Source organism: Polyodon spathula, chromosome 24, assembly GCF_017654505.1.
Source record: "Polyodon spathula isolate WHYD16114869_AA chromosome 24, ASM1765450v1, whole genome shotgun sequence".
NCBI lineage: Eukaryota > Metazoa > Chordata > Actinopteri > Acipenseriformes > Polyodontidae > Polyodon > Polyodon spathula.
In genome coordinates, this window is record NC_054557.1 from 6,673,831 (window position 1) to 6,699,478 (window position 25,648).

The window sequence follows — 25,648 nt, forward strand, 5'->3', positions numbered from 1 at the left end:
TGACTGCACATATGAACTTGCTGAACACATTGCAAGAGATTGACATGTAGTTCCCATACTGTGAAGGTTTGATCTTCATGCGAGTGCCTTGTACTTTCTGTGTGTATGGCGATCTCAGGCTGTTCGGCAAAGGGAGTAAATTGCTGAAATGTAACAACTTTGCCTTGCTGTAGTTGTCAGGAATTTTTAAACAAAATACGAACAAAGTAAATATTAGCAATAAAGGGAAAAAAACAAAACAGACTGCACCTCTTGGTATGCATTTTTTACACCAGAAATAGAATTGTTGATATCACAATCCTGTGTTTGATATCAACAATTATATTTTCGATATAAAAATAACATTGAGAATTGTTGATATCAACAATTCTATTTTTGATGTCTGCAATTCTATTTTTGACATCAGTAATAGAATTGCTGATACCAGAAAATGAGGATGCAGACATTTGTAATAACGTGAACAAGTTCTCCTTTGCCACACTCAATATTGCCACTTCTATTTTAAATTATTTTTTGCTGGCCGCCACATTCAACATGGCACAGTTGCTCAACCACTTCCTCCCTTTCAACAACTGAACGCCTCGGCAAAGACCGTTCGCTAATTTGTGTGACGTTTAGGCAGCGTAAGCGTGTGACGCGGCGTCCCTTTGTTGGTTCAGCAGCGGTGGCGCTTGTGTTGTTATTTTCTCTGCGGCTGAAAATTTTCAAGGCTGTGTGGAAATCTTTTTTTTTTTTTTTTTTTTGTAAATATATTTTTCATTTGAATCTTTTACCTGAATCCGACTAGTATAGTAATGGACTCAGACGAAGGATACAATTATGAATTCGACGACGAAGAGGAGTGTAGCGAAGACAGCGCTGAAGAGGAGCTCGAAGACGACACTCTGGAGCTCGGAGAGGTGGAGTTGGTCGATCCTGCCGAGGCCGGCGGCGAGCGGGATGTATGCGGGGAGACCGGGAGCAGTGGCCTGGGGCCCGGCCAAGACGAGGAGGATTACCGCTTTGAGGTGCTCACCGCGGATCAGATCCTCCAACACATGGTGGAGTGTATCAGGGAGGTCAACGAGGTCATCCAGGTGAGATGTCTGAAGATAACTGGGCTGCAGGAAAGCCCGGGGATGTGCAGGGGGGATGTAGGCCAGAGACAATTGTGGCGATAAGCGCGTTTGGGCTTTGGTTAAGGAAGACAGTGGAAATAAACGAATTTGAGACAATTGGATGGAATAAGTAACTATAAATATTACACGTTCCTTTGAAAATAATATTCTAGGAATATTCCACTGTCTGTCGGTTGAATGACAGCCAGAGGGCGGTGTTCGGTTCGTGTTTTTGCTGGGATGTCACTGGGGATCTTGTAGTTTTTCGGGAGCAAAGAGCCATGTTTACCCTGCTCATATCAAGTGAAGGAAAGCCTATTTGTACAAATGAAGACAGTGGTGACACTTACGGTATCTTAGACCTATTAGTGTTTTTTTAGGCCCAACAACATGGCGGAACTGGTGTCTCAGTGACTAACACATTGAACAATAGAAATAGTTTATTTTAACTGTTACCCTTTGTGTCAGTTTACTCCTCAGGAATTATTGAAACCAGTTGGAGGTATCCGACACGTATTGGTGTCTAGGCCCAAACTCTGTCCACACACACAATGTACATTACACTTTGATACACTCATGTTTTCTCAAAAAAGCAAAGTACAACTGTAAAATGATTGTATTGAATATGGTACACTTGTAAACTTTTAGGATTAAGAACGTTTTTTGATAATTACATTTTTTTATCGGATTTATATAACCTTTTAATTCTTTAATTGGGTAGACAGGTATTTGAAATACACATTTAGGGCAAATTTTACCGGTTCGCTGCTTCGCTTCCGGAATTTTCACCATTTTGTGTTAGTTTTTTTTATTTGTTCGTAATAGCCTTACATTCTAAACATTAATGTAGAGTCATGATATTTTCTTGAAATTACAGCGTATAAGTGATCAAAACATTGGGAGTTTTTTTAAACGATTGCAAAAGTATAATTGACAAGTTTTAGTTGTTAATATGTGGTTGTTGTACAGTGACCAAATTGAACGAAAAAGCCCACACAACACGGCTTTATTTAATGAGTATCACCACAATAGTGTAATAGTTGAAAATACAGCACAGTCATGAATATATCATGAATATAATCTCAAAAGCAGTGGAAGATGGGCCTTGCTAGCAACATTGTTATTTATTCATATAAATATATACTTGCCAATATGAGAATAATAACGAGATGATGTGTAGACAGGCAAGTCGAACACAATCAGGTGTGTTGATTACATTTTCAGTGTCTTAGGGGTTTGTGGAAGGGTTATTCTCAGACTTCTGCATAATTTATGGTAGTAATATAAGCAGGGCTCCAGAACAGTGCATTTTATTACTTCCTGTGACATTTTCCTCTCCATCCATGCAAAACTTGAATCAAATTTGCCTTTGAAAATAAACAAATGTGTTATACTGAACGAGTGACAATATTACTAAAACAGTTTGCTCAGAATGCTCTTATGTAAAAAATAATTAGGGAAGATATTATTAATCTACTTCCACATTGTACCAGCACACAAAACTCAGTCATTGCATAGGTTAAACAGAATATGGTAGGAAGCATACTGTATTAAAAACAAATGTTAAATTCAAAAGGCTTGAGGTAAGAAATAAGGAGAAGGTGAACTGTATGAGTTACCATCTGTTTCAGCATATTCAGTGTGTTCTGTTCATATACACAAAACAGGAGTGGACATGGAATGGAACCCCCACTGGGGATGTATATTCCTGGAGGCAGAGATCCAGTGAAAATGTGCTATGCATGTCACTAGATTTTACATAGATCAAGAGAACTGCTTATACAGTTATGATGAAACTAGGTAAAGACATTCTTTGGAACATATTATTGAGTTTCAGAATATGGGGATATATGGAAAACAAGTTTGTATATATCACATTATTTTATGTTATTCATTTATTTAGGGGATGCCTTTCTCCAAGGCGACTTAAAGGTGTGACAGGGCAATCCAAGGTTTAAATACAGTATAGTTTACAGTAAGTGCAAATATACTAGAATACAATAAGAGATAAGAAGTAACAACAATGTGTGTATACAATGACTTCATGGTAGTGCATAATGCTGAGCATCCAGTAACATGGTGCTTCGGTCAGGCAAGTCCAATGCATAGTAGGAGGAGTAGGTCAAGAGAACTATAAGTGCAGTCTTAACAGGTTGGTCTTGAGGATGCTGAGGAAGGAAGTGCAAAAAGTGTAAGCGATATAACTTTGATTAGAGAAACATCTCAGTGAATCTTAAAATACCATCTCAGACATTTGGAATCACTCGTGATGGCTACCCCTGTATAAATAACTAAACACTGCACCCCTGGCACAAGAACAGAGATTCCACAATGGGAAGGATTGTGCATTTTATACTGGTTACCACATATACATATCTGTGCCCTTCATCCCTTTCATGGCATGCTGGGAGACTGCTGCTCAATAAGCACTCCTTGTTCCCGGTGGGGGATGTAAAGGGTACAGGCTTCACAGTAATTGGATAAAGCTTAGAGACGGATTTACATTACTGTGCTGGTGAAGCGCTGTGAGTGTGTAGGCCAGTAAGAAATGCAAGCCAAAATTTCACCCAGAATTTGAAATTCAGGTGTTGGTAAGAAAATGAGGCCACAGTCCTGCGCCCCAGTAAAATACATGTAATTTTGAACATGGCTCTATTTGCTTTGTTTTTTTTCTCAATAACTTTACCCCCTGACCCTGGTGTGTTTGTGTCTGCAGTGAAATCTGGATAAACCGTTCAGCAAATGGACTGGACATGTGTGCCTGCATGTTAAAGGCACCAGTGACATTCACTTGAATTTGGGTAAAAAATAAAATTCTCTCTCTGGCCTGGTAGGAGCAGTTGATCACTTGCAGTGGACTTGTTACAATTTCACGCTAGAGGCAGATTGGCAATCGGGTTCACCTAACTCCCGAATATACGAGTTATGTTGCCAGAGGTAGCTTCGATAAAAAAAACATTGTCATAATTGCACATGCTACATTACTTTATTCCTGTATAAACATCCAGGTCAGTCCTGTTTGATTTCTGGTGTTTATACTGTATTATGGACAGAGACAAATGTATCCTCTGTGTAAGGAAATTAAGAGAAACAATTGCGCATTAACTAGTCAAGAAGTGGATAACATAATTCTGGTGACTCTTAACACATGTGTTGCTGTACGTAAAGAAAAAAGCATGACTAGACTGCCAGTATGACAACAGCTTCTAGGGGGTTCTGATTTCATCAATTTCTGCTTTGAGGGGGGTGACGCAAGTTCCTTGTGATCAGACAGGTTGTGGCTTAGCTTAGAAGGATTTCTTTAAAATCAGTGCAAATCTTATACGTAATTTGAATATGCAAGATAGATGTAGATTATGCAGGTTTAATTGAACTGTGTGCACAACATTACATATTAGCCACCTTTCTCCAGCCTGCTGGAGAGGCCAGGCTGGAACAGTGGAGTCCCCCTCACAGCTGCAGGCTGAGCCTGTATTGGGCTTTGTGCCTGCTGGAGTTTCAATACCCTACATCTTCAATTCCTGATAGCTTCTACCACACTGATATCAAATGCAATACAGGGTTGACACAGTGCAACACATTGTGCCATTCTGTCAAAACCTTGTACAGTAGCAGCACCTTTTCAATTAGTCAGATTTCCCCTAAATTCTAGCTTTAGTGAGATAAAACCCATTTTAAGATTATTTTACTTCTAGTAAACATAATGTCCTATATTGTTTCATGTTGTTTCTGTTTTTACTTTCTCATTTGAAACTAGTTTCTCTCATTGTACTAGAAGTTCAACTCGTATGTAAGTAATTGGACCCCATGAAAGCTACACAATTATATGCCATCTGTAGGAAATGATGTGGGGTCTTATTTCAATAAAATTAGATACATATTTACAATGTAACTGGAGACAAATTGTCATACTGCTGTGATTGCTGTCAATCGCCGACCACGTGGGCGAGACAGCAGTGACACCATTGATACCAGAACAAGGTACTGTAGTGACAAGTGTCATTGTGTCTTTATCCGTGAAGAGAAAGGTGGAACAAGAGTGCTGTGTGTTTCAAGAGAAATTTGGAATTTCGTCTTTCTTTGAGGGCATGAATGGAAAGCCAGTGTCGCTTACAAATGCACATGTCTGTTGTGAAATAAAGCAACATTAAAAATCACTATGAAGCAATATGATAAATATACAGGAACAGTACGTGAAGATAAATACTCTGAAATAGCACAGTCATTGAAAAAGCAGCAATTGATGTTTACTAATGCTTGTAGTATAAGTGATGCTGCTGTTAAGGCAAGCCATGTGTTTGCTCACAAAATAGCTGTTAATTCCAAACCATTTTCTGATGGAGAGTTTTTGAAGAAATGCTGCTAAAAGCTGCTGATATAGTGTGTCCTGAGAAGCAGCATTATTTGTCTGTCATGAATATCAATAAATCAAAATGTTATTCTCAACTTAACTCGATACTTAAGATATCCTCATCCTAGTCATTTGATCCAGATGTTGATGCTCTGGTTGAAGCAAAGGTTCCAGGTATGAGGAGCAGCAGTAGCAGTCACTATTGTTTGTCTTTATCTTTTTGGTGAGTGCTAAATAAAATTAAAAAAATGGATCAGTATCTATTTATAGACACACCCCCCCACCCTCAGCAGCAGTGAGGGAAAGCGAGCAGCGGCTCCAGCAGAGGAATCTTGCCTCCGGCCTCCGCGACAGTATATATAAAATCTCACGCAGATAAAATCATTTCTGAGGGACACGGACAGTTTTCTGTCTTTGAATACATGGAAAAAACTTTAGTACTTTTATATTTGTCCTAGCACTTTTTTTTAATTATTATTTATTTTTTAACTAGTGAATAAAAAAATGATATTCCATGGGCCATATGTTTGACACCCCTGTTCTAGGCTGTATTATTTTATGGGGTGGGACACGGTAGTAAAGTATTTATACTTCGTACAGTAGGTAAGATAAACTAGGTTGTTCGATTAGAATTATTTCCTTTTGAGGTTTTTGTGTCACTTAAATTAACCATAATTTCTTAGATTTACAAAACCTTTCAAAGCTGTTTACTGTAGCCTGTAGTCTTAATCAATTATGAAGAAAACAATCCACGTTAATGTAACAACATGATAAATGAATTGAAAGGACACAAATTTCCAGCATATTTAAAGAGGAATACAGGGACAGGCCTATCTGTACCCATACAGTATTTGTGGGTTCCTGGGTACCACAAAAACGCTACTGAAAAGACACAAAGGGCATCTTTGTTAGGGTTAGATCAAAGGATTGAATAGACATGGTTTTTGTCTCTATTTAATAGCACAAAACTCCTCACAGATGTATTATCCCTTGCAGGGATGCATATCCCCAATCGTGATGGAACTTGGTACTGCCTGTCTTTAGCACAGGTTACCCATGCAGTTGTATGTCAAACAATGTTTACATTCTGTGAATATAGGTGACAGTGTGGGCTCCATGATGCTGATAGCTGTAATTCTATATTTAGAACTGTGGCGGCATGATTGTTACACTTGTTTGTTGTATGGTACACATTTAGCTCCTCATGAATGCTTTTGCTTACATTGTTGATATTGTGTGAGAAAGAGGCTGATGTAAGCAACACACACAGCATTTACTAAAAATATTAATACTACTACTAATAATAATATGAACGTACGCTTGTCAAGTGACCCCAGAGGTTGGTTATAACTCCATGATACGAGTCGCTTGCACAACTTATTTTTTGTTTTTCTGGGCATTTAACAAGAAAATCCCAAACAGCGGAGGGGTTTCGAGACATTTCTTTCAATACAGCTTACACTATAAAACGCTTTGCTGTCGAGATGGAATGAAGAAATTAAAGGTTTGCTTCTAGATAACACGAGCTGGAGGGGGGAGAGATGGACAGTGCTCAATTTTCAAATTAAAATTATTAGTGTTATCATATATTTTGTATGTTTCAAACATATTCTACCATAGCACTTCTCTTACACTGTCTTGTACACTAGATATTCAGTACATATTTTACTGAAGCACTACAACCGTACCGACCCAGTGCTTGAGATACGGTACCCTGCCCCATCCACACCCTCAAGCTGGTGAATAATACAAGACTACAGCACGGTAATGCAAAACTTTAAATGTTATAGTTTGAAAGGCTTTAATACCATACCATACTATAAATGGGGAAGTGCTACATTTAACTGTATCAAAAACAGATATAAATGTCCAGGAAAGCCTGTGTTACGTAGTGCTATTTTTTAAAATTTTTAAACAAAAATGCATTCGTATAGCTTGCTCAGTCATTCAGACTTGTTGGCTTGAGAAAAACCTTTGCTTTGTTTAAAACTTAAATGTCCCTAGTGAAGTTGCATCTGTCTGATTACATTGTTGGTGCAAACATTTTTCCGTCATGACTAGCATGCCGCTTATGGAGTGCTTTATCAAAACCATCAGCTTTGCACATGTCTATTTTTACTGCTCTGCTGTCTTTAGTCTCATTTGCAAAATGTTGGATTTTTTTCTTGGATTTTTTTGAATGTCACTGGTGATTTCCCAGTACTGTTTTCCCATTGCTGGGGATGATACCGCGGTCAAGTTACAACAAATAATTTCAATGTTTTCTTTTAATTGAAAGTGTAACACATTTGCGTTTCAAAGTTCTTACCATTTCAGTAGGTTAACCTTTCACTTTTTAAAACTGGCATTTGGTTGCAGTATAGGCATATACATAGACATAGGCAGTATAGGCTGAGTGATTGCATAGTTCCAGCTAAAAGTGGGGTGTTCGTTTTGACTGGTCAGTTCCTAAGTTTGGTGTTTGTAACTCTTGAGGTTCTATTGTATGTGTGACTTTGAATCAACCTGCTATTTGGAACGAGGCTGATGACTCATGTTTCCTTCGGGTTGTTTCTTGTGTATTGTGGATTTTCGTACCCATGAATGGTCCTGAATTGGCATTATTGTATACAGAAAAAAGTAAGATGGCACACCAGCAGTGTCTATAAGACTTGTTTCCGCTTATTTCCCTTTGAGCATGTCTTGAGATGTTTTTGAATATATTTTGCATGCCTTTGTGGTATTCATATATTTTTTTTATCATCATCATTTTTATACTGTATAATTGACTGCATTATATTCTTAATAAAAAGACTTTGTTTTATATTTTACTGCATGTCTGATATGTCTTTTGAGTTATGGAACACCGACATAAACACTGCGCCTTTATAAGTAACTAAACATTAGACCAGCTTATTATCATTAACTGCTTTTTTATTTTTGTATTCTCAGAACCCAGCAACAATTACAAGAATACTACTTAGCCACTTCAACTGGGATAAGGAGAAGCTGATGGAGAGGCAAGTACTGTACCCACAGGAATATTGATTGAGGTGCACTTTTAGGTCATGAAAGCCCAGAGATTGTTAGCCTGTAGGGTGCTTGACTGTATTAGCATCTCGGCACCTGAAATTGGTCATCCAGCTACAGATTCAGAGGGGCTGGGTGGGAGAAATTGCATTTTAATATATAACTGACATCTGGATTAAATAAAATATTTTCCAATTTTTCCAATGTTTTTTCTTTATATATTCTACTTATAACTCCAAGGTTTCCATCTTTGTTTTGATTTGGTACAAGGTTTCATTGAATTAACTCTGTCAGTGCTATATTACTGGCTGTATTCAGGGTCATTCAGGGGAGGTATGTAATGATACATTAACTACATGTGATGGAGAGAAGAGTTCCAGTGTAGGTGTTGCATGAAACCATTAAGAGCTGTGCAACTCATGTGTCAGGAATTTGCAAAAATTGCCACTGTATGACATTATTTTCCTCCATGTGTTGTATGACGTAGACAAATAAAATGTTAAATCCTGTTTAAGGGTTTTACGCAAAATAAAAACAATTCGTTTATAAAATAACCCCAAAATGAATCTCCAATTTTAAGAGGATATTCAAACCTAACAAATCCACGTTCCTCCCAAAATGTATATAAAATAGCACTCCAAAAGAAGACCGGTCCTGATTTCTCATAATTGCACACAAACAGAATGCTGGTTTCAGTCTCATGTTTTAGATGTCTTCTGTCCATTTCTACTACAGATACTTTGATGGGAACTTGGAGAAGCTGTTTTCAGAATGTCATGTTGTAAACCCTAGTAAGAAATCCCGGACACGCCAGATGAACACAAGGTCCTCGGCACAGGACCTGCCGTGCCAAATCTGCTACCTGAACTACCCCAATGCGGTCAGTACCTGCCACCAGAACTCCGATTACCAGAGTCTTTAACCTCTTAATCTCAGGGGGGATGTTCACCATGTTGAGATGACAAGCAAAATAAACATTTATGTATTTATTTTGAAAGTGAACTGGGATATAACTCCCTGAGATTAAATATGTTTTAACAGTGAGGTCCACTGTATAAAGGTAAACTGTCTTTTGTATGTAATGATTTTCTTCTTCCTTCCCTGCTGCTTTATTTTTGTAATGTGATCCTAAGATGTTAAATAGAAAAATATTACTGCCAACATGGTTAATTCATATGTAATTTTAGTTTTTTCAAAAAAGCAAATAGTTTTCTGTTGCAAAGTAGTAAATACAGTTTTCGAATGAAACAAATTACAAGTGGCTGATAACTTTTATATGTAAAATAATGTATGGCATTGCCCTCTTCATTGGGCTGCAGAAAAGGTCAAAAGGTGTACTTTTTGCTTAAGTATATAAACAGCAAAGTGTGAGCATAATGTTTTTCTGGATTTGCTGGAGATTGCAAGATGCATTTCTGCTGCATGGCATGCATTGGTTTCAACCGTATGTGTTTTCTTTTTGTTTTTTTCTTAATTTTACACCTTGCCAAATCTAGTAAAAAAAAAAAAAAAAAAAGTATCTATCCTTAAGCAGCTTTCTAGCAACTTGTACACTGCACTGGGGGGTTTGAAATATCAGGCATGTGAACAGGTTCAATGTGTTCATCCCACATTTTTGGATTTAACGATCAAATCCAAATTTAAATCTAGAAAGGCAAGCAATTAAAACATCATAGCACAATATTAATTGCTGTGTTGTGTGACAGACCAGGGACTGAAAAGAAATGAGAAGATACCTAATTGCTGTCTGGGGGACCTTGATTCTTATTGAAACATCACAAACAGAGCAGCCAGTGGGTACTTGATGTTTGGTTGCTGAATTGCCACTGTGATGCAGAATGAATACTAAAATATCCCTTTTTTCCTCGCAAAAATATTTCTGTATTTGTGTCTTTTTAAACAGTGAACCAGTTTATTGTGGAATGCAACATTTTGCATAAATAAATAATAACTTAACATTGTTAATTCTGGGCAGCATTGTTCACTGGTGATGTATAATGGAGATGAGCATTGCTGATTAGATGCAATTGCACATCAATTATGAAGCGAAACATTATGACATTGTTAGACTGCCATGGGACATACAGGCAAACAGCCCTCAACTTAAGCCTGTGAAAACAAAAGAAATCGAACTCAAGAGCCCACCTGCACTATATACATTTTGAATGTGGAAATCCTGGGAACAATGTAGTGAGCACGCCATGCAAAACAGATGTAATGTCCAGTTTACATTAGTAAATATTTGCTAACATTTATAACTAGCAGTACATATAAAATACTGAGCAGTTACATTGCTCATGACTTGTCATTCTCGGTTGTTGAAAATACTGAGTTCAGAGAACAAATACTTTTTTTTTTTTTTTTTTAGACCCCAGTTATATAATGCCTTCCAGGGCACATTTCAGTAAAACTGTAACTAAATATTGTATTGGTGTCCAGACACTACAAAACAGTATTTTATACAATATTAGCCAATCGGATCATAGATAGCAATTCAGTAATTACGCAGTACAAACGAAATCATGTCAATATGCCGTTACCATGATGCAGTTCAAACAAAGTACATCTCTGTTTCGTTACTAAAGTTGCATGCATAGCTGCCATGGAACTGCCTCCCTCGACCTGAGTGGGTGACCTTTACCTGTCGCCCCTCAGCTCTTATCTGTCTTTCAAACCGCACAGATAAAAGGAACTGTAGACTTGAATGCTGAAATATGTTGCATCAATCAGATAGTCAAGCAGCATTACCTGGAATGACTACACTTGGTCAGTGCCAACACAAACCAGATGTAGAACAACAATCCCCCACCCCCCAAACATAACAAAATATCTCTGTCCTACCCCTCAATTCAGTTATTTTGTGGGTTGTTTTTTTTCACCCCCAGCAGAAAAATAACGCTGGATCTTGTATCAGTCAGCTTGGTTAAGTCTGTCCAGGTTTTTAAATTATACATGGTGTCTTTTAACTTGGAAAGTATATGGTCTGGTGTTTGAGGCGTTTGCTGAGATAATTTAATGTAAGCAGAGCTGGTGGTAGATGAAACAATAGGTCTCTCTGGATTAAAAGAGCAATGTGCTTTAGCAAACAAATTCAATCTGAAACTGTGGTTTAGAGACACTTCAATGCCAGCAGTATTCCAGTTTCTTCCACTTGAGGGTCAGTTTGCCAAGTCTTGAAAGCTCCACCGCTCTCAGCAGTTGTTAGCTGTCACTTTCTATATCACAAATCGGGAAATGTGAGATTCATCAGTGTAAAACTAACTGATCCTTATTACCTTAAATGTTTTATATGTAAACCTGACAGACATGGCAAAATAATATAAGTTAGGAAAGTGACAGATAACACTATGTAACACAGTTTTTGTTCCTGGGTAGTAAGTGTTATTTCCTAATTGTTTATGTCTCAAAAGTATAGAAAATGGCTATTATTCCCCACAAACTTTGCTTTTGTGACCAGGACAGTGATATTTTTCAAAATATCACTATTTCCAATGGGAAAATGGGCAAATGTGTGTCTTTTCGTTCACATAAAATCAGAAAAAAACAACATATGAATCCAAATTAACATGTATTTATACTAAAGTAATACAAAGATGACTACAAAAGATTTAGAAGTGAGTAGTTTTTCGAGATTTACAATTATACTGTATTTAAGTTTGTTGGGAATAATAGCCATTTTCTTTACTTTTGAGGCATAAGCAATTAGGAAATAACACTTACTACCCAGGAACAAAAATTCAGTGTAATTTGATGGTTGTTCTGACATTTTTGTACTGGTGTCTGTTCTTTACCATTATGGTGTACTTTATGTGTGTTTTGAATTTCATAAATCTTATTGTCTTGCACATTTATTTGCAATATAGGTCTCAGATTTAGAGTTTTGAAACGCATGTTACTACAAACATCTATTTTCATTTAAACACGTGACATCACAGTGGTACTGACATTAGGTTAAATACTGTTCCAGTTTGCTTGCCTTGCAGTCTAGGAAGTCATTTCCTAGATCGTTTCACCCAAGCAGTGTTCAGGGACAAAGCATATAACTGGATGTGCAGCATGTCAGTCATTGGGGAAAGCAACTGGTTGAATACTGACAGGAAAGAAGACCCTGAAGGGGTGAACTGTCTCAGGAAGTGCAAGGTAGTCTGAAAGCATTTCTTGCAAATAGAGTTCTTGAACCTAGTGTAGTACCATTTATCATGCTTTAAAATGAAAATCCGTGTTTCCTAATGCAGGTGCTTCTTTTAAAACTGCACATTGAGACCGACAGTCGTTAGTTAAGGGATGTGAATTGTGGGGGGAGGATGGTATGGAACTATTTGGATCTTTGTCTGAATGACTGAACATATCCACAGTCTTAATAAAGACTCACGTATTGGTGCTACTTGTCATTTTGTGTGTTTTATTTGTGGTGCACTCATTTAGTAACCGTTTTCCTCTTATTTTTCTGTTGTAGTATTTCACTGGCCTGGAGTGTGGACACAAATTCTGCATGCAGTGTTGGAGTGAATACCTAACTACCAAAATCATTGAGGAGGGAATGGGACAGGTACTTGTCTAGTTAGTCTTAAACTCTGAATGTACCAATTGAGTCTTTGCAGATGCTAATTTGATATCTTTCTTTTCTCTTAAGACTATTTCCTGCCCAGCTCACAGCTGTGATATCCTAGTAGATGACAATACAGTTATGTAAGTACCCAATGAAGCTGTAGAGCTTAAAAAAATAGTAGTCATGAGTGAGGATGTATTCTTTTCATGGCGAGTATGGATTTCTGTAGAGAAAAATGATGCATTTTGAATGTGGCAATGCTGTTTTGTTCTTCTTTTAATATATATTACATTTAATCGTGAAATACCTATTTTTAGACCATGATGTGCCATGAAAAAAATACAGCCCTAGCCGTGAACCATCAGCCACTAATTATTCTGTGATCTGTGTGGGCAATGCCACTCTGAAAAAATAAATGTAATAACGGGAAAATAAAATGAAAAATCTTCATGTCATTTGAAGCTGAAGCAGGTTTAACTTCTTAGGTTTTTACTTAGCAGAAACACATTTGTTCGTGTGTAAATTTGGTCTTGATGAAGTATTCACATTAGCTATCTCCTATACTTCCCTGGGATACCGCAGGTAGGTTTCTGCCACACTACAATGCCACTTTAAAGCAAACCTCTTGTAAAGCCCTTGTTTGAGGCCACTAACATTAATCTGTGTCCATTCTGCACTTGACACTGATACCATCAGTAATTGTCTTAACCTACATCCTGGTTATTTTCTCTACGTGTGTTTTGGTGCATTGCACACACTTGTTTGTCTTTAATGACAGTGTTTGCATGGGAGAGAACTCCTAATCTGTCACAGTCTAAAGAAGTAACATGGTTTTGCGCTTTGAATTTGAAGTCACAGACTCTCCTGCACAGTATTTAGTCTTATACATAATACTTACAAAAAGCAGACTCTTACAACTCTTGATAATGATCCACTATATTTTTGCTTCAGTATATAAACAGCAAAGTGTGAGCATGATGTTTTTCTTAATTTGCTGGAGAGTGCAAGATGCATTTCTACTGCATGACATGCATTTGCTTCAACCATATGTTTTTTGTTTTTTTTCTTCATTTTACACTGCCAAATCTAGTTTAAAAAAAAAAAAAAAAGTCGTCTATCCTTAATCTGCTTTCTAGGACAAAGCTCATGTTGCCCTTTCCATTAGGTCCTGACAATACAAGTTCCTTTCCTTCCTATATATGACATTATACAGTATATGTGCACAATGTGGTTGGCAGAACCTCTACTCTCAAAGTTCTCACAAGAAACCCGTACCTGAAGAGACACTTTGAACTGTGCTATTAACCCTTTGCGGCCCATTTATTCAGCGATTGTCAGGCGCGTCAGGTCCAATTTATTTTCACACGCGCTGTTTATTTTACACGCGCTGTTTACATTTTTTTTCCCCTCAGAGTAAAGGAGTTTTAAAAGGCACTGAATCGCAAAAGGACACTCAATACTGTATCTCCAGCCAAGCCCCACCCCTTGTTCGCTGTATTTTTCACATACCACTTTATAGACTGGCATACTGAAATTCTCTCCTGATCACTCGTTTTATCACCAAACTCCTCAATAATGCGATCCAAGTCATTCATTTATTACTATAACATTTCAAAAAGCTCTGCAAATTTCCATGATATTCTTTGAGCGCTGGATGAAGATGTCAGTGTTATCTCTATGGTGCATGGGGCTATCAGATATGCCCCTTTTTTTCCGCTCCTATCGGTCTCACTTGGCCATTGAAAGATTTTCTCTGCTTTTTCCAGAGAAAAAACGATTAGAGACCCCTGTTTTACGTCTTTTCAGACTGGAAAGGGAAAATTGTAATGTTGGACCTGGTCTGACACAGGACTGCAAAGAGTTAACTAATGCAAATGTTATTTTATTGATGATAAAAATAAAGAATTATTACTAAGAGCTTTAAAAATCAATAAATAAATAAAGTAATATGTACAAAAATAAGACTAGAAATCAATTTTGCAATTTAGCGACTGGGCACTTTATTTTTTCTCTTAAATAGAAAGAAAAAAAAAACTGCTTCACTTATATTCTTTTCTCCCTCATTTTCCTCATAGGAGACTGATAACAGATTCAAAAGTGAAGTTGAAGTACCAGCATTTAATTACTAATAGTTTTGTAGAGGTAAGATCCCCCCTATCATTCTGTTAAGACTTTTAATTTGTATGGAATAATTTAATGGCAGTATTTTAGGAAAGAAATGCAAAATGTGTGTTACATTACATATTGAATTGCAACCATATGCTTTCCCTGAACTATTTAGGTATTGCACATATGTAACAGAAGAAATAATCTTTGTCTATTTGAAGGTTGTTTAGAGCAAGAGACTGTTGACAGTAAGAACTTGTACTGAAGCTTGGTGTTGGAATCCTCCTGGTACAACATTACCTCACTGTAATCTATCACTTTCAGTCTAACAGGCTTTCTCTCCTACTCTCTCTTCCAGTGCAATAGACTGTTAAAATGGTGCCCTGCGCCTGATTGCCATCATGTTGTTAAAGTCCAGTACCCTGACGCTAAGCCGGTCCGCTGTAAATGTGGCCGCCAGTTCTGGTAAGTGATCAGTGCTCAAGATAGTGAGGGGGGGGTAAATGCATGTTTACCCCTAAAGCGAGTCAGCTGTGATTCTCTATACCCGCTAATGCATGAATAGAGCAGCCTATAGAGGGTTATTGACACATTCCCTGATTGTGGAACAAAGCCACAAACAAAGGCTAAGGCTGTGCTGTTCTGATTCTTCAAGTGGTAGAAAATAGAATTGTTTTTTCTAAACACAATGTTAATCGCAACTGGCAATATATATTCGTTGCTCACAGTCTTGTAAAAATGTGTCAAATTTGTTGGAACAGTTTATCAGATAATAGCCAATTGCAATCCAAAAGATTGGTAGGAGTCCAGTCTTTTTTTAGTTCAGTCACAATTCCCAAAGCAACATTATCTTATTCTGCATGTAGTACAGGCAGACTGGCGTGATCAGTGCATAAGGGTCGACATTTTCGAATTTCCATTTTGTTTTGTTTCTTGCAGTTTCAACTGTGGTGAAAATTGGCATGACCCTGTCAAATGCAAGGTATGAACAACTTTAAGTCATAGTTACACAAAATTATATTAATAGGTAAAAATCTTTTTTTCAGAATGGATTCTACTAAAAGTAATAAATTTACAATTATTCTTTTGCCTAGCAAACTAACTAACTATTTGAAGGAGCCGCTTGTGTCAGTGTGGTGAAACTGAGTAAGCAAAGCCTGTTGCCAAGCAACAGAGTGAATTACAATGTGTGTCTGCAGCATAGTTAAACGTGTTGCTACCTTTTATTGTGATGCATTGGTATGGATATTCCTTAGTCCTTGATGTAAACAGAATCTAGGTCATGATGACTTGCGTAATACACAAATTCCTCACCATTTTTTTTTAGGACAGTGTCTCTTTAGAAACTGGCATGCATGCTCCAAAGGGGCTTCCCTTTTATAATATCATAATATTCCAGGACCAATCCAATGCCTGCTCTATATTTTAGAAAGAACCCACTAGTCTAACACACCTGAGTGAACAGTCATAATGTTGCACATGGTTTTTAAGAACAAAATAATTTTGTATGTGTTTTACTTGTGGTTAAAAACACCATCCTTGCATCAACTGGATATCAATTTTTATGGCAATTATTCTGCCCAAATAGCCCTAAATAGACTGCTGTGCCCAGCTAAGTGTAAATTCCAATGTAGATTAAAAATAATCGAATTTCGACTTGACAGTAGATCTGTGGGACACACTGGAAATCTCCACCATATACCTAGGGTCACTACACGCCAGCCTGCCTCTTCAACTTATATATCAACTGTTACAACTGGTTCATTAATCTTGCACCACAATCTTGCTAACCTAGTATGCAACCCGTCCAGTTTTGATTAAAGATGTTTTGCTGCATTTCTTTATACGGAAGCGGCCGTGTGTCACAGTCTGAATGTTTTCAGTACTAACATTGAAATAGACTTTTATTGTTTTGGAGGCTTTGACAGTGTTTCAGTATGTGCTATTTATTTGTTAAATTGTTCCTAAATAGTTATTTTAAGGTTCCTTCAGCTTGATCCACTTTTAGTTGTAAATTCTTTCCTTTTTTCTCAGTGGTTAAGGAAGTGGATAAAAAAGTGTGATGATGACAGTGAAACTTCAAACTGGATTGCAGCTAATACCAAGGTATTGTAAACTCTTTGACGAGTCGTGTGCTGTCTGTGGTCTGGCTTTTGTAGTTTCTTAAGGAGAGGGGATGTGAGCTAGCTGGCTACATATATTTAAAAGTCAATAGTAAGTTCTGGGCGAAACTAATGCCAGTGAAAATCTGTATTGTTTGTTTCCATTGGCACCAGTCAGATATTCAACTGGGTTGAATTAACAAACCAACACCCTATCTAGTTTTATTTCATGGTTGATATATGAAAGGCTAGTGTTGATGCTGAGTGGTAACATGCGTTTAATGCAGTTAAACCAAAAAAGAAATGCATTCATTTTGCTAAAAACTTAAATATTTGCTTTTCCACAGCAAAACACCACTAAGTAATATCGTTCAATAAAGGGAGATACAGGGAACAGGATTCAGTATCAACATTTTCTACTTGATATATCAAGACAAGAGAATACTTTCTTTACTTATAAGTCTTGCTATATACGGCCTTCTAGAAATGGAGGGTGGAAACATTTTGGAATGCCGTGTGTGAACTTACTACAGTGGTTCGTCTGTAACACTGTGTTGGTCCACAGGAGTGTCCCAAATGCCATGTTACCATTGAGAAAGATGGAGGCTGTAATCACATGGTCTGTCGTAACCAGAATTGTAAAGCTGAATTCTGTTGGGTCTGTCTTGGACCCTGGGAGCCACATGGATCTGCTTGGTAAGTCTTGTCTTGTGGGAACAGCAGGAACAAAGCTGCAAAAAACGTCTTTCCTTGCAGAATCTGGTGCGTTGAACAATGTATTGTTTTTGTATGAGAAAACAACACAATTTCAAACTAACAGTTAGTAAACCACATATCCTTAATGCCCACTTTATCCTGGTCGCAAATAAGTCTGTATCTTCCTCAGTTACTGTATCCATTTAAATGGATTTTAGGTTTTCAAATATCGTACACAGCATTGCGCTGCCCTACTGAAATCCCTTTCAAACGGTTTTGGCAGTTTCCTGCAGGAGTTTTATACAAGATGAAAAACTGGGTACCCAGAGTGTGGGAAACTTGTACAGTAAGTAATGCACTTCAGTGTATATTTTGTTATTTGTACAACACACAATACAGTTTTGGATTTTTTCTTAAATAGTTAATAGGTTAGTCTTTTGTGGCATGTATAGCTTAAGCTATTCCCAAACATGTCATCAGTGACAAAAAATGGCAGTACTTGCTTGCCTACTTATTTTAATGTTTACTGGGGTTTTCTGAAACTAATACCAAGCCTAATCTTAAAAGGGAGGTCTTTTAATATGTGACCCTTTTTATTCTCAAGAGCGATGATAACAAATGAAAGCAATGCAGCAGCCATTGTTACTAAGCTCCCAATACAATCTGAAAAAACAAACTACGAGTCTTACTACCCGCTCCAGGAATACACTAATATAGAAGGCCTAATTGTGATGGATCATTTTGTAGCTCATAACTACAGCCCAGATGTGAGACGAATTAGCCCCCACTGGGGATAAACTGGTGGCAACCGTAAGTCACACTTAATGACAGTTTTACATATACAGAGATGAATGTTCATCCAACTGTGATTAAGCTTGGTTTGGACTTTAACTTGGTTGATTCATACTGACTCATTGTATAATGTGTGGAATTTGGGCACGAGAACTGTGAAGATGAGCTGCCCAGATTACAAAGTTATGTCTGTATATTAAGACGCTTTGCAAACGACATAACCTATAATAAATCGCAAAAATGAAGAGAATATTCTGTAAGTCCTATAACTTTAGAAATGTGCCTTTCTGTGCATGGGAGGACATCTGTACACAGGAATAGGTTCACTGGAATTGTGACATTTGTTACTGTGATTTCTACATAGATCTAGAGCATCCTGATCAGGATATGGTTGGACCTCTTTGTCTGTCTGTCTGTACTGGGATTGCTACACATAGTTCACGATACTGATAGCTCTAGTTTTGTATTCACAGCAGTGGGTGGGTCGTTAACACTGACATACTTGTTTGTTTTTTGGTTTTGTTTGTAGGTACAACTGCAACCGCTACAATGAAGATGATGCTAAAGCAGCGAGAGATGCCCAGGAGGTAAAGTCCGGAACCGGGGATGGAGGGCTAGCTAAGGCAGGGAATTTAGCTGTTCATTCCTATAATCTGTCTTCTCAGTGGCTATTTCCATGATAAATTCTGCTAATATTTATAAGTTAGTAAATGCAGCAGACAAACTATTTGACCTAGCTTGCGTAATGTATAATTGGCGGTTATTTAACCTAGTGTTCTATTTATTAAATGATGGGTCATTGTGGTCCTGTTACATTAGTGATAGGTAGGTTGGATGGATGGAAGTCCAACAGTAAAGAAATGTGGATATTGCGGAGTTGCTTGTGTGTATGTAGATCACATATTTTCTACACTTAATAGACATGGCCAGTACGGACTGATGATGTAACTAGAGTTGAGGTGCATCCAAAATAATAAAATCCAATCTGTTCAAAAAGCGCAACACTCGCTCGTAGTACAAAATATTTATTAGATTAAAAGATTGGCGTGGGAGATCAAGCGATCTTCTTCAGAATACCAAATTCTAATGAATAATTTGAAGACTTTTAAACTAATAAATATTTTGTACTACGAGCGAGTGTTGCACTTTTGAACAGACTAGAATACAACTTTACTAGTAGGCTACTACAAGTTTGTTAGGTTTAAATATGCAACAACGTAATCATCATTCTCTATTTCTCACACACAGAATTGCACCCGTCCTCCTTGTATTTTGAATAAATTAGCAATACAAGCATACAGTAGATGTTTGAAAGGGATATCCAATACAAGTGACTGTAGAAATTGATTGCCAGGAGAGCACACACTACCACGCACAGTATCTGCTTTGGCGTAAACAAATTATAACAATTATACTAGGTACCTTCAATGAGCGATAATGATAGGAAATGTCACTTATGTCAAAGAGGGGCACAGCCTTTCTCTTTGTCGCTTTTGTTGCTAGCTTGTCCTGTTGGCTGCTGGCAGCATTCGTCAAGAAATCTGCCTGTAGCCCCTCACACACTTCACTAATTGCTTTGTCGGGGACTAAAGTTTTCTGACATGTTAGAAATTACGACGGCGGGACGTCATAAGAGCGTCGGGAGATCGCAGAAGCTATTAACGGGGCATTTAGACCCTCTCACACTTATCTACCATTTTGTCCCCGACAACCTCAATTTGTCCCAGATTTTAAGAAATTTAACAAATCAGCAAAAATCGTGCAGTGTAAGCCCGGCATAATTAATCCTCTTCAGACCCCCATACAGTATACTATATAATGCAACTCTGATTGCTGTCCTTACGTTTGTAAGTGTATACATGTACGTTGATTTATTGAGAATAATCATATCTGGCACAGCAAATACCCATTTATTGTTGCTCTAGAGCTTTTGATTATATTTAATTGAGAAGTTTGTGTTTCACCAAGCTACTTTGATTTGAAAAACAAAAAAAGTTCTTTCATTTCTGTAGATGTTTATTGCCATACACTTTGCAGCAGTAGGGATGTTTTTAAGAGATTGCGGCACTGTTTAATTGAACAGTAAATATTTCAATATTCCAGCGCTCCCGGGCAGCTCTGCAAAGGTACCTGTTCTACTGCAATCGCTACATGAACCACATGCAGAGTCTGCGCTTTGAGCACAAGCTGTATGCTCAGGTCAAGCAGAAGATGGAGGAGATGCAACAGCACAACATGTCCTGGATCGAGGTGCAGTTCTTGAAGAAGGCTGTGGACGTGCTCTGTCAGTGCCGTGCCACGCTCATGTTCACTTACGTTTTTGCGTTCTACCTCAAAAAGAATAATCAGTCCATTATCTTTGAGGTGAGAGCCTACTGTAGTAGCATTTCATTTTCTGTGATGTACTAATATCTATATCTATACCCATTTTTATTATTCAGTTACTTATCCCAGTGTAGTCATTGTGTAATGTTAATTTGTGCTGAATAACAAATGTAAAACAGCCTTTTTGTTTAATCTATTATTAAATGTTGATTTAGAAACTTGAATTTGCCCTCAAGCACAGCTTTGAGCACCACTGATCTAGGTGAGCACAGTGACCGCACTCTCTTTTTCATATTGTTTTTTCCTCTTTAGAACAATCAGGCAGACCTGGAGAATGCCACAGAGGTGCTGTCTGGATATTTGGAGCGTGATATTTCGCAGGATTCACTGCAAGACATTAAGCAGAAAGTCCAAGATAAGTACAGGTCTGTATGCTCCTTCCAGGACTTGTGCATCACCAGTTTATAAAACTTAAGTTTAAAAGTTGCTGTCAAACTAATAGTGTAGAAAAGCAAAAATGAGACTAATGTAGATGATTTTCTTTGGTTACACATCCCAAAACGCAATTACTGCAGTACCACAAGCTTTGCATCTCTAAAACGAGTATCATTTTGTGAGGCAATAAGCGTTCTATAGATTATGTAGAACTTTTTTTTTTTTTTTAGGAAACACCTGTTTTTCAGAATCAATTTATAAGATAGCAGTCATCTGAAAATAAAATATTTAGTTAAACAATTAAAGTATATCCTTGGAATGGTATCTTTTAATTAGCTGAAATGGACGCTATACAGCTATGGCCAAAAGTTTAATATCACCTAGAATTTTACAATTGAGACATCATTTAAAAAGTAAACTAATGAACATAATTTTGTATCTTTTATTTAAAATCATGCAATCAAAGAAACATGATATCATAAGTCTACCGGAAGCCGTAATAGCAGTACAGTAGTTCATGTTTTATTTTGAAATGTCAGGTTTTGTGTTAAGTATATCGATAACTACAAAGCAGTGTAATTCAATATGTTTATGTAATACTGTTCAGCAGGTTTCATTCGACTTTATGAAGCAAAATTAGTTAATTCTATAGGATGATGCAAAACTTCTGGTCATATCTGTACCTTTTTTTAAAACTAGTTTATTGGAACTAAATGATGATTCTATTCTTCTCCCTCTAGATATTGTGAGAGTCGACGAAGAGTGTTGCTACAACATGTTCATGAAGGTTACGAGAAAGACCTCTGGGAGTATATTGAGGATTGAAGATAACCCCGCTTTCAATGAACTCTTGGAAAATAACTTTACCAACTAGAGTGCTGATGCAATTAAACTGGGTGGCACTGGCCTCTGCTGACATCGCTGGTCTACTACTCAATCTCATCATCATTTTTTTTTTTTTTTTTTTTTTCTTTTTTTGCTTAATGGAAAGTTTAAAGTAAATTATATTCTAATAAAAAGGTAGATACAACGCCGACAAAATACAAAGTGTACAACAGTATTGTAGCAGCACAGTGAAGTTTGACAAGACACTGAAAAAGAAAACCTGTCCTCCGAGCTTGTGACGTAGATTCCTTCTTGAAAGCGGACGTTTTTTTTGTTTGTTTGTTGTTTCTTTTTTTTTTTCCCCTGTGTGTAGGAGATTGATTTACATTTTGTTTTCAACACAGCTTTAAATGTACAACTAGCCATGTATATTGTTGTGGTGGGGCCCCCTTTGGGTTTCTGATGGATTGGCTAAATGTAAGGACTCTTGCAGGAGCAAAACCTGTGTTTAAAACGGTGTACAATGACATGAAAGTTGTAAATAACGCATATGCATGGAAGAATTTAAACAGCAAGCGTAGCACGTGTTTGCATACTTTTTAAATTACAAAAAAAAAAAAAAAAAATCAAGATGGTGTATATTTGCTGTGTAGTTTCTTAAGATTATTATTATTATTATTATTATTATTATTATTATTATTATTATTATTATTATTATTATTTTTTCTCTTTCCCCAGCTTTTAAAAAAAAAAAAAAAAAAAGATTTTACTTTTATGTGGAGGGTTGAAGGAAGGGGGCGACTGGATGCTAACCAGAGAATTCTAGCTATATCTGCTGCTTTTGTCACTCTCCATTGTTAATATTGCAGCTCTCTTCTACAGCAGCAGTAAAAGCCAAAGCCTGTAAATGACATAATGCCTAAATCATGATAGGGTCAGAATCCTTGGCAGTACATATTTAGAAGTGAAGACGTAACATATTGACCCTGCTCTTGATTGAAACATAGGTTTTTAAGAAGAAAAAATATATATTCACTTTCTCAGGTGAATTTTATTAGAAGTCTGCCTGGACAGGATTACTCTTCTTTCTTTTTCTTAGTTTTAATATTTACGGGGGGAGGGGGGGGGAGCAATCCAAAAAATAATTCCTTATTTCTCAGGATAAAAAGGGAGTTTTGTTTGACCAACTTGAAGGTGTGAAGGTTTTTTATCTGCAATGAAAGCACTTGTGGAGGTTGGGAGGGTATTAAGGAGTATAGAGGCTTAACTTAGCTTAACAGTTTGTAAAATTCCTAGGGTTGAGAAGATTTGAACAGTGAAAGATCATACAGAGCTTTAACAAAGATGTTATTTAGAGCGAGCAGTGGTAGGTATTTTCCCATTTTCCTTTGTTTTGTTGACTATATTTTGCTTTGCGCAAGGCTGGCTCAGGAGCGAATTAAGTTAATCTACAGTTAATCTACAGTTACTCGGTGGCTTTGACAAGTCACTAAGTATAGTGTGAGCTTTGAATGTTAAGAACATGCCATTTAAACGTGTGTGCTCCCCACCAAAAGTTTTTTTCTTTTAAAGCAAGTTACAAACAAGGTAGAATTTCTTATTTTCCTTACTGTTTTTTTTTTTTTTCTAGTTGTAAGATTAAAGTCCTTTTTTTCTGCAGTGCAGAATATTTTGCAGGTATGAAATACAGGAAATGTTGCCCATGAAGTGAAAAAAGAAAGAAGAGTCTGCGTTCACAGAAGTGTGAACTACTATTATAAAAAAAAAATAAATACATTTTTTTTCCCTCAGTTTTTGTGAAGTAAAACATTCTGGGAAATCAGAGTTGCAGACCTAATTGGTTTTACCTGTTCTAACTATTCTTTAATAAAAAAATAAAATAAAAAATCTGACTGTACTATAAAAAATAAATGTCATAAAAACAAAACTAAAAAAAAAAAAAAAAAAAAAAAAATTGCGAGTATTGTGTGAATCATTAGAATAGCCTAGCTTTAAACTTAATGCATTATTCATAACCTTATCCAGGGTTATGAATGAAGATGGTGCTCACCCTAAAAACAAAGCTAAACATATTAATGTTTACGATGCATCATGTGATGAGTCGCCTTTTCATTCCTGAATTTCAGCTGAAGGCATTGAGTTTCATAAATTGACCCTATACCAATATTATAATAGAGGACTTTTTGTGATTTTTATAATGATTCTATACAAATCAAGGTTTGTGTACTACTTGGCCACACAGCTGAACCCACAATTCCAAGAAGACTTTTTTTTTTTTTTCAGAATGACTTTCATTCATACTCTAAACTAATAACACTGGTGTGTTGCGTTTCCAAGTCCTTATTGGACAATACGGTCTTTCAACAGCCGTGTGAGCAGTTTAAATGTAAGGAGTTTGAATGACAAAAACTCAATGGGAAACCATTGGCTTCTTGGTTGACATGACAATGGCAATGTGCAGCTGCTATGGCATCAAAAGGAATTTCATAGCAAACCGAAGCTGCTGTTCAATATTCATTCCTAGTTGTGGGGAATTTTTTGTCCGTTCATATTTATTTGTGCTGGTTTAAAACAAATGAAAACTTACTGTTTTTTTTTTTGTTTGTTTTATTTTACTGAGGATGCACAGCTAAAAGTCAGTAGACAATCCCTGCTTGCTGTCTGCAGTAACTTGTTCCGTTTCTAGCTGCGCTACTTGCCTTGTGTCTGTCAAGTGTGTGGGGTTGTAAACCATGGCTAAAACTAATCTGGTGCCAGAAATAATCTGATACTTGGCAATTTCATGGCCTCATTATTGTAAATTGCTTACCTGAATGTACATCAGGAGTGCGGCTTAGATTAACTTGTCAAAAACACAGAAACAAAAATGTTAAGGCAGTGGTGTATGCTGTAGCAGATGGTTTGAGCAACTGCATGCAAAGCCTCTTCACCTGCCCATCTACTGTGTGACATCCTGACTAGCCTCCAAGAGAACTCTGCTGCACAGATCTGCTCTGCAAGAATGGTTGTAATACTCCTTGACAGAACTTCAGTCCCAGCGTGTCAAACCAAGTTGCTCTTACTAAATGTATTGGCGTGCCCCTTAAGAATTGCTAGATATCGATGCCTTTAGATCTCTCCTAAAGAAGCACTACTAGTCTATTTAATGCTCCAAGTAGTTCTTTAACATTGGAAAAGATGCAATGGTGTTAACTGTTCCATGCAGGCGTGGCTGGTTACACAGACCATGATTAGCTCTAATCTTGGATTTCCTCCTAAGGTTACTTACAGTAAGGTTGTCCAGGATTAGTGCTAATAGAGTCTGCAAAATCGACCTCTGTTAAGATTATCGATATAGAGCCTGTGGTGTCCAAATGATTGG

At 37.1% G+C, this 25,648-nt stretch overlaps 1 protein-coding gene across 2 annotated transcripts; it reads left to right on the forward strand.

The window, feature by feature from the left end:
- Positions 1 to 632: 632 nt before the first annotated feature.
- LOC121298965 (E3 ubiquitin-protein ligase arih1) lies at positions 633 to 24,863 on the forward strand. Of its 2 annotated transcripts, none has more exons than XM_041226358.1 (14): positions 633 to 1,076; positions 8,380 to 8,447; positions 9,193 to 9,337; positions 12,914 to 13,006; positions 13,091 to 13,146; positions 15,082 to 15,148; positions 15,471 to 15,577; positions 16,052 to 16,094; positions 17,147 to 17,218; positions 17,780 to 17,910; positions 19,232 to 19,325; positions 20,806 to 21,066; positions 21,340 to 21,452; positions 22,203 to 24,863. In XM_041226358.1, the coding sequence occupies exons 1-14, from the start codon at positions 795 to 797 to the stop codon at positions 22,285 to 22,287; spliced, it is 1,617 nt and encodes a 538-aa protein (XP_041082292.1). In that variant the 5' UTR covers positions 633 to 794; the 3' UTR covers positions 22,288 to 24,863. The 2 variants fall into 2 exon arrangements, with proteins under 2 accessions (XP_041082292.1, XP_041082293.1); XM_041226359.1 differs by having other exon boundaries at positions 19,232 to 19,289.
- The last annotated feature ends 785 nt before the right edge of the window (positions 24,864 to 25,648 follow it).

Excerpts from the sequence above, each read along its gene's own strand:
- LOC121298965 (XM_041226358.1), top strand. The coding sequence starts at position 795 with ATGGACTCAGACGAAGGATACAATTATGAATTCGACGACGAAGAGGAG. Across the intron at positions 9,338-12,913 it reads ACCTGAACTACCCCAATGCG|TATTTCACTGGCCTGGAGTG; the intron begins GTCAGTACCTGC and ends TTTCTGTTGTAG. Across the intron at positions 15,578-16,051 it reads AAATGTGGCCGCCAGTTCTG|TTTCAACTGTGGTGAAAATT; the intron begins GTAAGTGATCAG and ends TGTTTCTTGCAG.